Here is a 15,350-nt window from a genome sequence, read left to right as displayed (position 1 = left end):
AAGGCGGGGTGTCTAGCCCGCAACGCTTCCTAGTTCCCGCCTTCCGCAGTGGAATTGGACCCCCTTTAGGCCCCAGCACCTGAAAGGAGGGCTGGGGAAAGGGCCCCTTCACCCAAGTGCCTCTGAGCCCAGTTTCTTCCTCATGACTGAGGATTTTGCAACCGCTCCAGGCAGGAGTACCTTTCCGTTCACTCTCCCACCCTGGGGTCCTGGGCCGTGGCTAACAGGGCGGCCAGCCAAGACCCTGCTGGGCCCCTTCCCGGAAAAGTTCTCCGCCCTCCCCGTCTCCCCCGCCCCCACACCCACGTTGACCCTGGTGAGCCTTGAAGGACGGTAAATTGGGCTGAGAGTAGGGTGCATGCGGACCCCAGTCGCAGGGAGACAAGGCGCGTGAGGAGTGAGCCCTGACGGCACCATATTGCTCCCAGGAGCTGAAAACGTTTCCAAGTAAAGGAGCATTAACTACTAGCAGCTGAAGCAACACTGTTTGGCGCCAGGGGCTTTGGCCGTAGAATGTGGTGGGGCTAGGTTTAGGTGGTACTTGACATCTCCACTGCCTATACAAGCTCTCCCCATACCTGCTCTAGCCTGTGGGCAGAGCATCCACAACTACCTTACCTGGCTGCCCTCCTACTGGACAGGGAAGAAGGATAAATAACTCAAACTTGGGACCACTTGCTCAACCTAATTGCCAATACCGAATGAATGAATGGCTCATGTAAAGGATCTTTCACAGGCTTCTACTACTGCGACCTGATTGGACCACATACATTACACTCTGAGCTTGACAATCCTACAGGAGAAGAGCTGCTACTGGTGCCATTTCCAGGTAAGGCCTTTGAGAAGTGCTTAACTGAGTAAAATGGCCAGCTTCACCCTTCCCCACAGCCTGAGTTCTTTCCATGATGTAAACAGGCAAGTAACTTGAGAAAGTAAATGCAGAGCCTCCATTTGAACCCAGAGCTGTTTCCATTACATCAATAACTCAAAAACTTACAAGAGGAAAAGGAAATATTTTGCCTTCTTTGACCTCAGATTTTAGTTTTCTCTGAGCTCAAACTTGAAAGCTGCTATGATTCACAGGATTGGACAGGGGCCAACTCAGAGATGCATCTCTTGTCTTAACATTGAGCATAGATTCAAGTGGAGCTAGAAGAATAAGATTCTACTAGCTTGAATACCCAGGAACTAAAGAAAATCTTCTGGAAGGACAATGAGAACCAGCACATACTGAGTACCTACTAAGTGCCAGGCACTGTGTTAAATCCTTAAATATCTTAATCATCCCAACCTTCTGGGGAAGGTATTTTCTGTTACCAGTAACTGCTGGGGCCAGCCACAGGGCACACAACATCTCCCCTACCGCCCAGAGAAACAGGCTCTTCTATGGAACGCCAAACCAGTGCTCACACATACTCTGTAGCTCTCTGGAGCCGTAGACACACACTAACATCACCTGTCTGAAATAGAACTTTTAGCAATCACTTTGAATATCTCTGGTGGAAAATGGAGGTGACCCTGGTGCTCTAGAAAGAAATCTTCTATGGGCACCTGTGGCTCAGTAGGTTAAGGGTTCGACTTTGGCTCAGGTCATGATCTCACAGTTCGTGGGTTTGAGACCCGCATCAGGCTCTGTGCTGACATTTCGGAGCCTGGGGCCTGCTTTGGATTCTGTGTCTCCCTCTCTCTCTGCCCCTCTCCCACTTACACTCTGTCACTCTCAAAAATAAACATTTTTTTAAAATTAAAAAAAGAAAGAAAGAAATTCTCTAACTTTCAGAATAGCTATAAAGAGTTGAGGACTCCGAATCCACTTGTGTTGTTTTGACTCCTTCAAGCCTCATTTTCTGCTCCTGTTTAATGTTATTGTAGTGCATGCCGTCAAGTACAAGCTTTGGACTTAGATTTGGATTCAAATCCCAGCTGGGTTCAAATGGAGATAAAAATAGTACTTACACCCTCACAGATTGTCTAAATTAAATGAGAAAATAGAAGCAAATGAAAAAATGGAAGTACAGAACTCTGCACAGCACCCAGCACATGGTAAGTGCTCAATAAATGGCAGCTGTTATTGTTACAAAACTGTCACCAAACATCTATAAAACATGATTAAAATAGAAATGTCAAGTGGCAAGAATTAAACAGAAATCTCTGCATTATCCAGGCTAAGTGCCTTCTAATTCAAAACAATAAGAAACAAGAAAACTCAAAAGAGGGGAGTAAAGACATACATGTGACCAGAGAGAGCTAGGAGTGAAAGACAAGAGGGTTCTCATGGGGGGTTAATGAGGAAAAAGGGGAGATAAGGAACAAGATAAGGGAAGATAAGGTGTTGTCAATACTTCATCATCAGAGATGAAGAAAATTCCTCTTACTTTGAGCTGAGGGCTCAAGACCTTTCCTTATTAAGTAGCAGAGTCCCAAATATGGAGATATGGCAGCAGCTTGATTTTCTGGACATTTAGAAATCAAATCACATCGTGTTATTTTGTGTATATGGACACATAATCCTTCCATCTGAAGGCTTTTGATAAAAGACAGAGCATCAAAGAACAAGCAGGGTATTATGGAAGAACTACAGGCCAAGTCAGATACAGAAAAGGTCTTCTGGGCTCCTGGAATATCCCATACAAACCCTTTTTATTATTGGACTTTTTTTGCTGTATGTTTTTCATCTCTTTCCCCCACTGGATTGTAAACCATCCAGGGCAAGAACCTCATCTCATCTTCTGTAAGGTCCCTTTCTAGCCCCAAATACCATTACTGTAGTAGGCAGAGTGAACCCCCAAAAATACCCATACCCTAATCCCTAGAGCCTGTGAATGTTACACTATGAAGCAAAAGGGACTTTGCAAATGTAATTCAGGTTATGGATTTTGAAATAGGGAGATTATCTTGGATTATCCAGTGGGCCTAACCTAATCACATGAGTTTTTGAAAACATAGAACATTCTCTGGCTGGAGGTAGGAGAGATACAGCAGAAGGGGAGATTGGAGACATGTGAAACATGAAGACTCAACCAGCTTTAAAGATAGAGGAAATGTAGGCAGCCTCTAAAAACTGAGAACCCTAGGGTGGCTCAGTCGGTTGAGTGTCCAACTTCAGCTCAGGTCATGACCTCATGGTTTGTGAGTTTGAGGCCCGCATTGGGCTCTGTGCTGACAGCTCAGAGCCTAAAGCCTGCTTCTGATTCTGTGTCTCCCTCTATCTCTGCCCCTCCCCCACTCATGCTCAGTCTCTCTCTCTCTGTCTCAAAAATAAACAAACACTAAAAAAAAAAAAAAAAAAAAAAATTAAAAATTAAAAAAACTGAGAACCCTAGGCTGCCAGCAAGGATATGGGGATATACAGTTCCACAGCAGCATGGAACTGAATTCTGCCAACATCCTGAGTGGTCATGGAAGCAGATTCTCCCCCAGAGCTTCCAGATAAGAGCCCAGGGCAGCCAACACCTTGACTTCAGCCTCATGAGACCCGGAGCAGGGAAACCAGCCACACCCCCCGAGACTTCCCGAGTTACAGAACTGTGAGATAATATATTCATGTGGAGGTAAGCTGCTACATTTATGGTAATTTGTTATAGCAGCAACAGAAAAGTAATATAAACATTAATAACCAAAACCTGTACAGGGTACTATAGCATTTTCCCAGATGTCACTTCACTGAATCTTCAACAAGCATGATGATATTACTGCCCCCTTATTTTAAGAAACCAATACTCAGGGAGGATAAGTAACTTGCTCAGGTGACCAGCTAATGAGTACTCTAGGTAGAATTCACACTCAGGTTCCAACTTCAGTGAGAGTGGTCTCCTCCATGGCAGCTGCCATTCTGTGGCTTTAAGGCTCTACTGTCTTAAGCTAAGTAAAAATGGACTTAAGAAAAGACTAAAACAAACAACAACAACAGAAACCTCTCAGGCAGCTTTCACGCTATGAAAACTGAAAAGCTTTGAATACTCATTTCTGTTTCTTCCAAAGATAGCTAGTAAGTCACAGAACAAGTCAAGTTATAAACAAGTATATATATATTAAAAGAAAATCAAATCTTCTTTCTGACACATAGAAACAAGATTTTGATAAATGGCAAGAGGAGAAATCCTCAAAAGAGTTGCTGCCAATGAAATATTTTCTCCCACTCAAATGCTCTTCTAGCCTTAGTGTACTAAGGTGTACTTAAAGTACACCTTTCACAGATGCCCTGTTTTGCCAGCCTGGTTTAGGAACGTCTCTGTGTTGGAGCTTTTAGTCCACTCTTGACCAGTTTTTATTGTCAAGAAGTTCAACTGGTTTTTAGTCTGAAATTCCCCTTTTATAGTTCTACCCATTAGTTCTAATAATTCTAGCAAAATAATTCCTCCCTCTCGTTGGTGTTTCCATCTTTCAAATATCTGTGAACTGTCATCACACCCTGCCCTTGGGTATCACTTTGCCAAGCTGAAGGCTCTTTCTGCCCACCTAGGTCAATCTTTCCCTAATACTGTTGCATCTTCACATCTGAACTTCTTTTCCATATATTTCTGTTCAAATGAGGTGTCTAATCTTGAACAGAGTGTTGTACACACGATAAAAGTGCTGTATTCTAAAAGGTGAATTACACAATAATCTATAAAGAAAAAGGAAATGTGCCACTGTTTGGTAGTTAATTAGAAAACTGTAGCACCTACTGCTTCTCTGCCTGCAATTTAAATAAGTAGCAGATAACAATGAATTTCCCCCAATTTTACATAACAGTTTATGGCCACAAATTCAGTAACTAAAAGGTCAAACACTACATGCTGCTGAAAACAGCATTGTGAATATTTAGCTAATATTTAAATGAGTATTAATAGAAAAGATTAAGTGGAATCACGTTTTGCAATACATTTTGGATATGATACATTAAAAAAATATTTCTCCAAGAAGTCTGGCTAAAATTCCATACCAGATTAAACTCCCTGCCAAATAGAATCAGACACATTTTTAAGGGCCAGAAATCTGGCCCAATATTCTCTGTTCTTACCAAGAACTAAAGAGCTGTTTGTTTGCAGTAGTCTCCAGATAGATATTAATACTGGACCCTTCCAGTAGATTTTGTAACTCTCTATTGAGAAAAACTCTTAAAATTTGGCTAGACGTGGCTGTGGTTCCTGATAGCACGTAATTCTTTCAGGGCTCTTATTAGCTGTTTAGTACTATACCCCCAATTCTAATCGCTTCTCGGCCTTTTGGCTAAGATCAAGTGTAGTACTATACCCCCAATTCCTAATTCACATCAGTGTGGTCTCCAAACAAAACCAGTCCCACAGAGTAATTTACCCAGTAATTTACAATCTGGATGATTACCATTTTTTTCTGGTCAACAACATCCAGCAAATTCTTTGTGTTCAGAAAGCAACTATGACATGGGGTAGCTAGAACAGTAATCTTTGGCTGAAAATGCAGACCTTCTGAAAGTCAAACTAAATATTCTATATCCATTCACTAAGTTATAGAGATTATTAAATTTTAGTGATTCTTGAAGAAGAAAATGTAAGGATGTGGACAGTCCAAAAAAATAAGGAAACTGTCCCCAATCCTGAGGCTAGCATAATATCTGAACTCAAAAAAACTGTCATAAAATGTTCCAATGAATAAATTCCTTCCTGTTAAAAAATGTCTCATATAACATTAGGCACCATCTATTGAGTACCTACTATGTGGCTTGACACTTTACAGCTATAATTGCTAATCCTTACAGCCAGCAAGGTGGACATTATTATTCCTTTTCCAAAAGGAGAAGCAAGTTCAGAGTCCTTACTTATTATTGCTCAAGGTCCCAAAGTTGTTTAAGTGTCAGAGCTAGGACCGAAACCCACATCTGATGGGCCCATAGTTTCCTATACCAGGCTGCTCTAAGGTATTATTTTCTAAAGTTTCAGAAGATAAAGGTATTAATTACAGGATTTAATTTCATTACTTCTTTCTTCTAAGGTGACATATATAGGGAAAACAGAAGGGGTTTATATTTATATGTGATTGAACCTTTCGAAAGGATTTTACAACTTAAAAAGAACTTTAATGGGGCGCCTGGGTGGCTCAGTTGCTTAAGCATCTGACTTTGGCTCAGGTCATAATCTCATAGTTTGTGAATTCAAGCCCCACATCAGGCTCTGTGTTGACAGCTCAGAGCCTGGAGCCTGTTTCAGATTCTGTGTCTCCCTCTCCCTCTGCCTCTTCCCTGCTCATGCTCGCTCTCTCTCTCTCTCTCTCTCTCTCTCTCTCTCAAAAATAAATAAATAAATATTAAAAAGAACTTTAATGATCATTGCCTAATACTTGAGAAACTTTATTGATGCTTACTCCGGTAGACACTGTATTAATACAAGAGACACAGAGATGAATAACCGAGAGTTTCTACCCTCAAGATGTTTACAGTCCAATGAGACTATTAAAAAAGAATTAACAGTGTCCCCCTTTTGCAGAGGAAGAAACCAAAGACTGGTGAGATTTAAGTGCCTTACCCTAACTTAGCTTCCCAGAGGCAGACAGGACCTGATCCAAGTTCTTATGATCACACTTCAGTGACTCCTCCACACTACCCCGACCTCCACATTCAGCTTCCTAATTGTGCTCTCCATGGTTGTTGTTCTACATATTCAACAAGGATTGTAGAAATCTGAGAGTCTGAATTCATCTGGATAAATACAGCAACAGGGTTAATGATTTTCATGCACACAGAACCTACTAGGCCAATTTGTCTTTAAAAACATGTAATAAGGGGCGCCTGGGTGGCTCAGTCGGTTGAGTGGCCGACTTCGGCTCGGGTCATGATCTTGTGGTCCGTGAGTTCGAGCCCCACGTCAGGCTCTGTGCTGACAGCTCAGAGCCTGGAGCCTGTTTCAGATTCTGTGTCTCCCTCTCTCTGACCCTCCCCTGTTCATGCTCTGTCTCTCCCTGTCTCAAAAATAAATAAAAACGTTAAAAAAAAAATTAAAAAAAAAATGTAATAAAACCACAAACTGACTTTTCTTATTACTCGAGCTGCTTCAATCTTAAATTGAAAGATTATTCTAGGGGCGCCTGGGCAGCTCAGTCGGTTAAGCGGCCGACTTCAGCTCAGGTCATGATCTTGCGGTCCGTGAGTTCGAGCCCCACGTCAGGCTCTGTGCTGACAGCTCAGAGCCTGGAGCCTGTTTCGGATTCTGTGTCTCCCTCTCTCTGACCCTCCCCCGTTCATGCTCTGTCTCTCTCTGTCTCAAAAATAAATAAACGTTGAAAAAAAAATTAAAAAAAAAAAAAAAAAGAAAGATTATTCTAAGAAGCTGCAAATATTCTCAAAAAAGAGCAGGTTAAGTCAGGCTAAAGGAGAATTTTTAATGTTCTCTTTCATCATCAGGGCAACAGAAGGTCACTGTAATAGAGAATGCATTTCTGTGACAAGCTTCCTATACTCAGAAACCCCCTGTGAATTGTTTTCAAATTGTTATTCAACTTCTCTCATTCATTTACTTAATGACAGCAAGCCAAGACTCTGTGCTGCGGGGATCAAAATGGATGCATGAGATGCAGTCTCTGCTCAGGGAAACAGAAACAAATTACTACAAAGGAATGATTAACTCAACTTGGGGCAAACAGCTTCCTGAAAGCTAAGGCATGAAAAGGAATTTGCCAAGTGGATTGGGGTGGAGGCAGGGAGAAAATGGTGAGGGTGGGCACAGAGAACAGCAAGATGTTGTTGTTGCAAAATGTGTGCTATGCAAGATGACCTAACTTAGAGCTAAAAGTATTAGCTAATGTGCTTGCTCTGTATTAATCACTTGGAAACTGAGCATATCACTACCAAATGGAACTTTTCTGTTATTATTCATAGCTCTTTATGAAACCAATTCCAATCTAGCTTTTAGCCCTACTACTCCACTGAAACTAATTTTGTAAGTGATCACCAGTGACTTCCATGTTGCCAAATTTAATCCAAAACACACTTTCAGACATCATCTTACTTGACCTTACAGAGCAAAGCATAGATGACCATTCCCACCCTTTGACTACATATACTCTTTTCTAGAGAAACTTCTCTTAACCTCTCTCTAAGCCCCTCTTCTTCATCCCCTTTGCCAGATAGATCCTCCTCCTCCACCTGAACTCTAAAGCTGAAGTTCCTCAAGGCTTACTCCATGCCCTCCTTTCCTCCCCAGGTGATATCAGCCATTCCTATAGCTTTAAATACCACCCAGATGCCCATGACCTCCAAATGTGTATCTCTAAACTGACCTCATCTCTAAGCTCCAGTTTTGTAAATCCAACTGCCTCTTTGATATCTTCACTTGCAAATCTCTCAGGCATCTCAAAGTTAGTAAGTTCAAAAGTGGAGCTTATTATTTCAGTGACTGTCCCTAAAATCCCCTTGTCTCCTGGTCATACCAGTCATGACCCACCATTCACCTGGAAGTCATTCTTGCCCCTACGTCCAGTCATCAAATTCTGTCAGCTCTCCCTCCACCTACTTTTCTTTTTTTTTTTTTTTTAATTTTTTTTTTCAACGTTTATTCATTTTTGGGACAGAGAGAGACAGAGCATGAACGGGGGAGGGGCAGAGAGAGAGGGAGACACAGAATCTCGGAAACAGGCTCCAGGCTCTGAGCCATCAGCCCAGAGCCTGATGCGGGGCTCGAACTCACGGACCGCGAGATCGTGACCTGGCTGAAGTCGGACGCTTAACCGACTGCGCCACCCAGGCGCCCCTCCACCTACTTTTCCACATCCACATCCACATCTGCCACCAACACCCTAGTCCAGGACACCATCTTCTTGCACCTGGATACCCACTCTTTGGCCCTCTCCCCCCAGTAAAGGGGTACATTCTCCACACAACAACTACAGTGACAGTTTAAGTTCTTTCATTCTCTTGCATACGACCGTTCTGTCTTTCATAAATATTCTAACTCCATTCTCTTCAGGTACCTGGTAAGATTCTGAAATTAGGTGGAGCATGTGACTTTCTTTGGACAAATAAATGGGAGCAAAAGTGATATGTATCACTTTGGGAAGAGCCAAAGTGTATTTTGCCTTTTTCTCTTCCTCTGCCTTGACGATCACAATGCTCCAGATAACAGCTGCTGCATTAACCTGGGTCCTAGACTTAGGGTATAATGGCAAAGTGGATAGGCAGCAGGAGTGAGAAATAAATGGATGGAAAGCCACATCTTCAAAAGATTCTAAGCGCCTTACCATAATGAACAAATTCCAATACAATTGGTTCCTATGTATCTACCTGTCCAACCTCATCTTGGACCTATCCTTCCAGCTCACTATATTCCACTCACATTGGCCCCCTTCCCACCCTTCCATGCACTGTTCTTTGCACCTTTATATCTCAGTTTAAATATCACCTGCTCAGAGATGTCTCCTGTAACCACTGTCTCAATGAAGGCCCCTCACTGTGATTCTTCACAGCACCCTGACCATTTCCTGCATGGCACATCACTGTCTATAGCAGTCATCCATCTCTTTGGTAAACTGTCTCTCCCTCTAGACTGTAAGCACCATGATGGGAAAAGCTCACCACTACCTCCAGTGCCCAGCATTGCACCTTCAATATATTACCCTGTTTGGTAGACACTCAATAAATATTTGTTAATGAACAAACAAAAGAAGATTCCAAAAGTGGGACATAAGAAAATAATAGAGACTTCATATCACCTATCACAGAGGCAAGAGGAGGCAGTAGTTGTGGGAACAGTAAGCGAACTCACATTTACTAAGTGACTGATGTACCTAACACTAATTTAGGTGCTTTACATATGTTCTCTCTCTAGATTCTCAATAATCCTAGGAGGCAAATATTAGTATCTTCACTTTATAGATCAGGCAACTTGAGACTCAACCTGCTCAAATAGCAAAACCACTAACAGCAGCAGTTTTAACCCAGACCTGTTAACCTTTCCTCCAAACCACGATGCTTCCTTCCCCAGAAATTAAACTGCTACTAATAATATTTCATCATTATCTATTATACATATAAATTGCATACATATGAAAATATTTCTGCTCCAAGAGCTAGTTTTCTTTTGTGTTTGGTGTTATTTGTTTTTTGGTGTTTGTTTGTTTGTTTTAAGGTTCATCCTAAAGCCTATTTCAGGCATCTTTTGTTATCTGGCACAAGTAACAGCAGAATGATAAAGCAAATCCAAACTACAGATAAACAACAGGTATTCTGTTGGAACTTTTTTTCTTGGAAGTCTTTTTCTTCTCAGGGTAAGAAGCTACTATGATTAGGAAGTAGGTCTGAATTCTGTTCTGAATTCATTTTATGGAACTTGAGACCAATTTATGTTGGTTTAATATACTGTCTTTCCCCTATCACCAGATGCTTTTCTGTTGGTCACAGCACATGCATGCAAAGCTGAATGGTCAAAGGGGATCTGGCCCATAATCCTGATTTGATTAGCACAGGACCCAAACATCTAGCCAATAAACCTGGCTTTTTACCTTTGGCCACCTTTTGGTGAAGAGACATGTTAACAAAAGAAAGGTGGGGCCTGTATACAACCCCTAGAACACTTCTGCTGAGCTCTGTGGCCAGGATTATCAGAGCAGAAAGGACCTTAGAGAACCCCTACTTAATCCCCTCTTTGAAAAGTTTTCTAACAGGTCCAGCAGGCTGCTATTTATTTGCCTAGGAGAAACAAGACTCCTGGCTCCTAGTCCAGTGCTCTTCCCACTACAACACACTGCCTCCTCTATCAAGACCTAGTGATCACATCAAAGTAATGAGCAGAGCACACCTAGATAACCAGACTGTCAATCCCCCAATGTTTCTCTTACTCTCTATCAATAAGACTTGCGCTGAACAAAAAGAACATACACAATAAAAACAAAGGAGATCAGGAAGAGTTATTTTAATTTTCTATCAAACATTCTTCCAAAAGCATTTTACCCTGTATCTTACTGAGTTATAAGAAATAACATTAGCATTAGAAAAATCAGGAAGAAAGATAAATTAAATGTGGCTAATTAGTTAAACCAAACTTATATGAAAAAGGAAATTATAACAAAGGACTGAGAACTTTACAAATTTAATTAAATGAGATTATACTTTGAAAACTGTGCATCTCAAAGCCAACTTTATTTGTTCGATTATTTTTAACAACAGCATTTTATGATTAATACACTGATGTTTCAAGAAGGAAACTCATCTTAAAAATATTTTTATTTTAAAAATAGGCCTGTGTTCACCTATAGATTTTTTGCCCCCAGCTCTGATCAGATTTATTTTGATTTGGGAAGAAAATACCATTTTGATAGCATGAAATGCAAAATTCAAGTTTTTTAAAACATCCCAGTACAGAATTAAAAACTATTAATGCAAAATAGGTTAAGGACATTAACTGCACAACAGTAATTACCAGCTACTGGTATTCGGTTTCTTCCCTAGTTCTCCCAAGGAAAACTTAAAGTCAATTTTCAGCAGAATTCTCTTTAAATATACTTTATAAGCAAAATGAGAGCTTTTGTTTACATAGTTTTTAGATCTCGCTGTTCCTAATTTTATTCTGAAACTCAATTTTACCCCAAACCATAATTACCATATTAACTTTGTAATGCACAGTTGTATGCAATTCAGCAAAAGCAGCAGTACACCAGCAGGCTCTATTCACCCAGAGTTCAGGAAAAACAGGATTGGTCACACCCATTTAAAAACACATTATTTGCCAGTGTGTGGTTTCCATCTAAGTTCTGATGATGAATTGTATGGATATGTATCTATATATCTCATCTTAATTTTCAAAGATAGGCAAAGGGACTTCTTCACAGCTTAGCTTTGCCTGGCTGAAGCTGAAGATTTTGTAACTTCATAGCCAGACCCATGTTGCCCGTGATTTTCAATTTGCCTTGAAAGAATGCCTGTGAGTAAAAAGAAAGAAAATTTATTACTTGGTGTTTTTTGTTTTGAGATTGCTGATATTTCTAGACGATCCAGCCCTGAGATCATTTATTTGTCCAGGTCTCTTAAACTTTATTCAAAATATGAAACTTGGCTTTCCGGAATAGATTTAGAACTAGATTCCTTGAGGCACTTGGAGGACTCAGTCAGTTAAGCCTCCGACTCTTGATTTTGGCTTAGGTCATGATCTCGTGGTTCACAGGTTTGAGCCCCACAGAGGGCTCTGCACTGACAGGTTGAGCCTGCTGGGGATTCTGTCTCCCTCTCTCTCTCTGCCCCCTCCCACTAGCTCTCTATCTCTCAAAATAAATAAAAATGAACTTAAAAAAAAAAATCTAGGGGCGCCTGGGTGGTGCAGTCGGTTAAGCGTCCGACTTCAGCCAGGTCACGATCTCGCGGTCCATGAGTTCGAGCCCCGCGTCGGGCTCTGGGCTGATGGCTCAAAGCCTGGAGCCTGTTTCCGATTCTGTGTCTCCTTCTCTCTCTGCCCCTCCCCCCTTCATGCTCTGTCTCTCTCTGTCTCTGTGTCTCAAAAATAAATAAAAAAAAAAAAGTTAAAAAAAAAAAAATCTAGATTCCTCAAAAGGAAGCCTCTGTAAAAGGCATGCTCTACAAAGAGCAGTCACATGGCCCATCTTTCCCAAATGTCTTCTCTTAGAAATTGAGTCTACCTTTATCTGCCTTCCTCACAGAAGGTACCTTTTCCAAATAGTAAGCAAAGTGGATTCATACTAGATGGATTTTGTTTTAAAATATCACACATGGATCAAGAATATGAAATGAGGGTGCCTGGCTGGCTCAGTTGGTAGAGTATGTGACTCTTCATCTCTGGGTTATAAATTCAAGCCCCACACTGGGTATTGAGATTATTTTAAACTAGAATCTTAAAAAAAAAAAAAAAGAATATGAACTAAAATTTTCAGTAGTTTGCTGGGAGAAAAAACACATGCGTAACACTAAGTATCACTTAGATACTTGTGAGATTCGATACAATGTGGATGAAATGTCACCAATTTTTTTTGCTCTACATGATAAAGGATTTACCCCTACAGACGGAGCCCAGGCAGCCTGCTGAGACGGAGGTGCTGGTGTTAGTCTTTGGCTCAAGAAGAAGAATCAAACCAACCCGGAAGTGCAGAGCCACAATTTGTTCCATTTAACAACTGCCTGGGATTAGATCACTTGATGTTTGCTAAATTTATCATGTAATAAAATCCCAGGAAAACTTACGAGAAATAATAGCAAAATTGGGAACATAGCATGATTTTCCTGCTATGATCTCTTTTAACAAAACTGTCAAAGTAAGGAAAGGCTAGATTAGATGAAAAAAGTTCCTGGTAGTCTTAGCTTTCTAAACAAGTACATTAAGAAGTTAGGAGCTCTTCTGCCTTATCCATGAGAATGCACAGAGCTCTGCTTTTTCTACACCTTCTGGTAAGGGTGACTAATTCCTTTTTTTTTTTTTTTCTCCTCCTCTGTCTGGACAAACTAAATATTTCCTTTCTATATGGCACACAGCCTTCTGTCTGATGACTTAAAGGTCAAGTGTCTCAGAACACAATATATTTAACATATGTCCTTAAAAATATGGACCAGTAGTACCTAACAGAGAAACTTACCATCTTTCCTTTTTTTAAATTAAAAGAGAAAATGACTTTTTATTTACTGAGTATTATAGAGAAAACACGAATTTTCACCCTTTAGGGAGTCCAAGCATAAGGATCGCTTTAATCTGAACCCTAGGTGTTCTTCATGTGTGCTTTACACTGGAGAGCACACTCCTTTGTTTCAACTGTAGCCAAACACTGAAATTATAATTTCCAGTGCATTTAATGGTTTCCAATCAAATCCTCTAAGCATAACGGAAGGCCATTAGCATATTAATAGAAATACCTGCCATTTTAATCTTTAATTCCTTTGAGTGGTAACAGGTGTTCAAAAATTCAAAAAAAAAAAAAAAAAAAAAAAAAAAGGCTGAAGGATACTTTGCTTCCCTGAATGGATGGTAAACAGATAAACTGAGAATGGAGGCAGCTGACATGTGAAGTCTGATCACCCTGCCGAGGAGGTGCACAGAGTTCACAGTGGAACGAGGAGCAGTGGGTGGGAAGGACAAGCACAGCCAGCTCCTATACTGGTGGTCTCTATTTTGTCCAGATTTTTGGAGCAGGCTCCATGGGAGGAGATGTCAGTACCAATGGTGTGTAATCAGCTGAAACGTCACAGATGCGAGTCTCTCGCTTGTCAAAGCATCAACTAAAACAGGCTTAGTTGCTTAGAGAAAACATTTTAAAAAGGAACACTAGCGTGAGTCAGACTCAGTTGTTTTATCCAATCTTTTGAATTACCAGGGGGCTGCAGGAATAAGACCTGAAACAAAGCTGGCTGAGGCAACAACAACAAAAAAACATATACCATGGAAAGAAGCACCAGTTTCTTTTTGTTATCTCTGTCTAATGAAAGCTTAGTGTATCAAGTCTGTTCAACACTGTGTGACTAAAGAGTATAAAAAGACCCTTGATGATTTGGGAACCAGGAAAATCTACACATAATAATATAGGCATAATACATTTTATGTATTAATAATGCATAATAAGGCATAAATACATTTTAGACAAATACAGTTTAATCCAGCAATTGTTTAGTGATAACCTAAAAATGTCAGGCATGATGCTAAGTTCTGGAGACATGAAGATGAATAAGGCATGGTTTGTTCCTTTGAGACACTCACAATCTAATGGAGAAGAAATAGGCACATCATGACTAATATAATGTGACAAGTGCTAAGCTTGCTTCCAGTAGATGGCCAGGAAGAGCGACTGGCTATGGTTCCCCAACAACTTGTAAGGAGGTCTTAGGGGATAACATCTGGGCTAATTTTGAAAGGAAAGGAGTTTGTCAGGGAAGGTAGTTCAGACCAAAAGAGCATGGGGCAAAGAAAGATGCGGAATGTACGAGGTCATGCCTTTGTTCACATTGCTCCTTCCCCCTGGATTGCTCCTACTCTCCATCTATGCACGGTTGACTTTTGGTCACTCTTAAGATTCAGTTCAAGTGTCGCTTCCTCTGCTGTGAGGCTTTCTGTGCTGGTCCAGGAAGACATGGCTGTGCCATCCCCCCACGTTCCCCTGTCCACAAGCTGGCCATGGCACCATGGATACTTGGATATACTTAACTCTTTTGCAGGTCTGTCTCATACCAAATTGTGGATGCCTTGTGCATGGGAACTCTTTCTTATTCATCTGGGTATTTCCAGCACACAAGACAGTGCCTGGCACATAGCCTGCTCCACAAATGTTTGTCATTTGTTAAGTGAACATTTTAGGGAACACTGAGTTTTGTGGGTTTGACCACTTTGCACTTTATGCTATGAGGCTGAGGCGGGAGATGAAATGGAATGGGCTAAAAGACCCATCTACTAGGAGGAAATAAGCCCCATCATACT

General features: G+C 41.0%; 1 protein-coding gene across 2 annotated transcripts in view; it reads right to left on the bottom strand.

Moving 5' to 3' along the window:
• Positions 1 to 10,844: 10,844 nt before the first annotated feature.
• The window catches only part of SCP2 (sterol carrier protein 2), a 127,623-nt gene continuing 123,117 nt past the window's right edge, over positions 10,845 to 15,350 (bottom strand). For both annotated transcript variants that reach the window (XM_045477441.1, XM_045477442.1), the window contains exon 16: positions 10,845 to 11,865. In XM_045477441.1, coding sequence (XP_045333397.1) covers positions 11,770 to 11,865 — 96 coding nt within the window. In that variant the 3' untranslated portion in view covers positions 10,845 to 11,769. The remainder of the gene's footprint in view (positions 11,866 to 15,350) is intronic.

This window comes from Leopardus geoffroyi, chromosome C1 (assembly GCF_018350155.1).
Source record: "Leopardus geoffroyi isolate Oge1 chromosome C1, O.geoffroyi_Oge1_pat1.0, whole genome shotgun sequence".
In the NCBI taxonomy this organism is placed as follows: domain Eukaryota; kingdom Metazoa; phylum Chordata; class Mammalia; order Carnivora; family Felidae; genus Leopardus; species Leopardus geoffroyi.
This window is presented reverse-complemented; position numbering and strand designations above follow the sequence as displayed.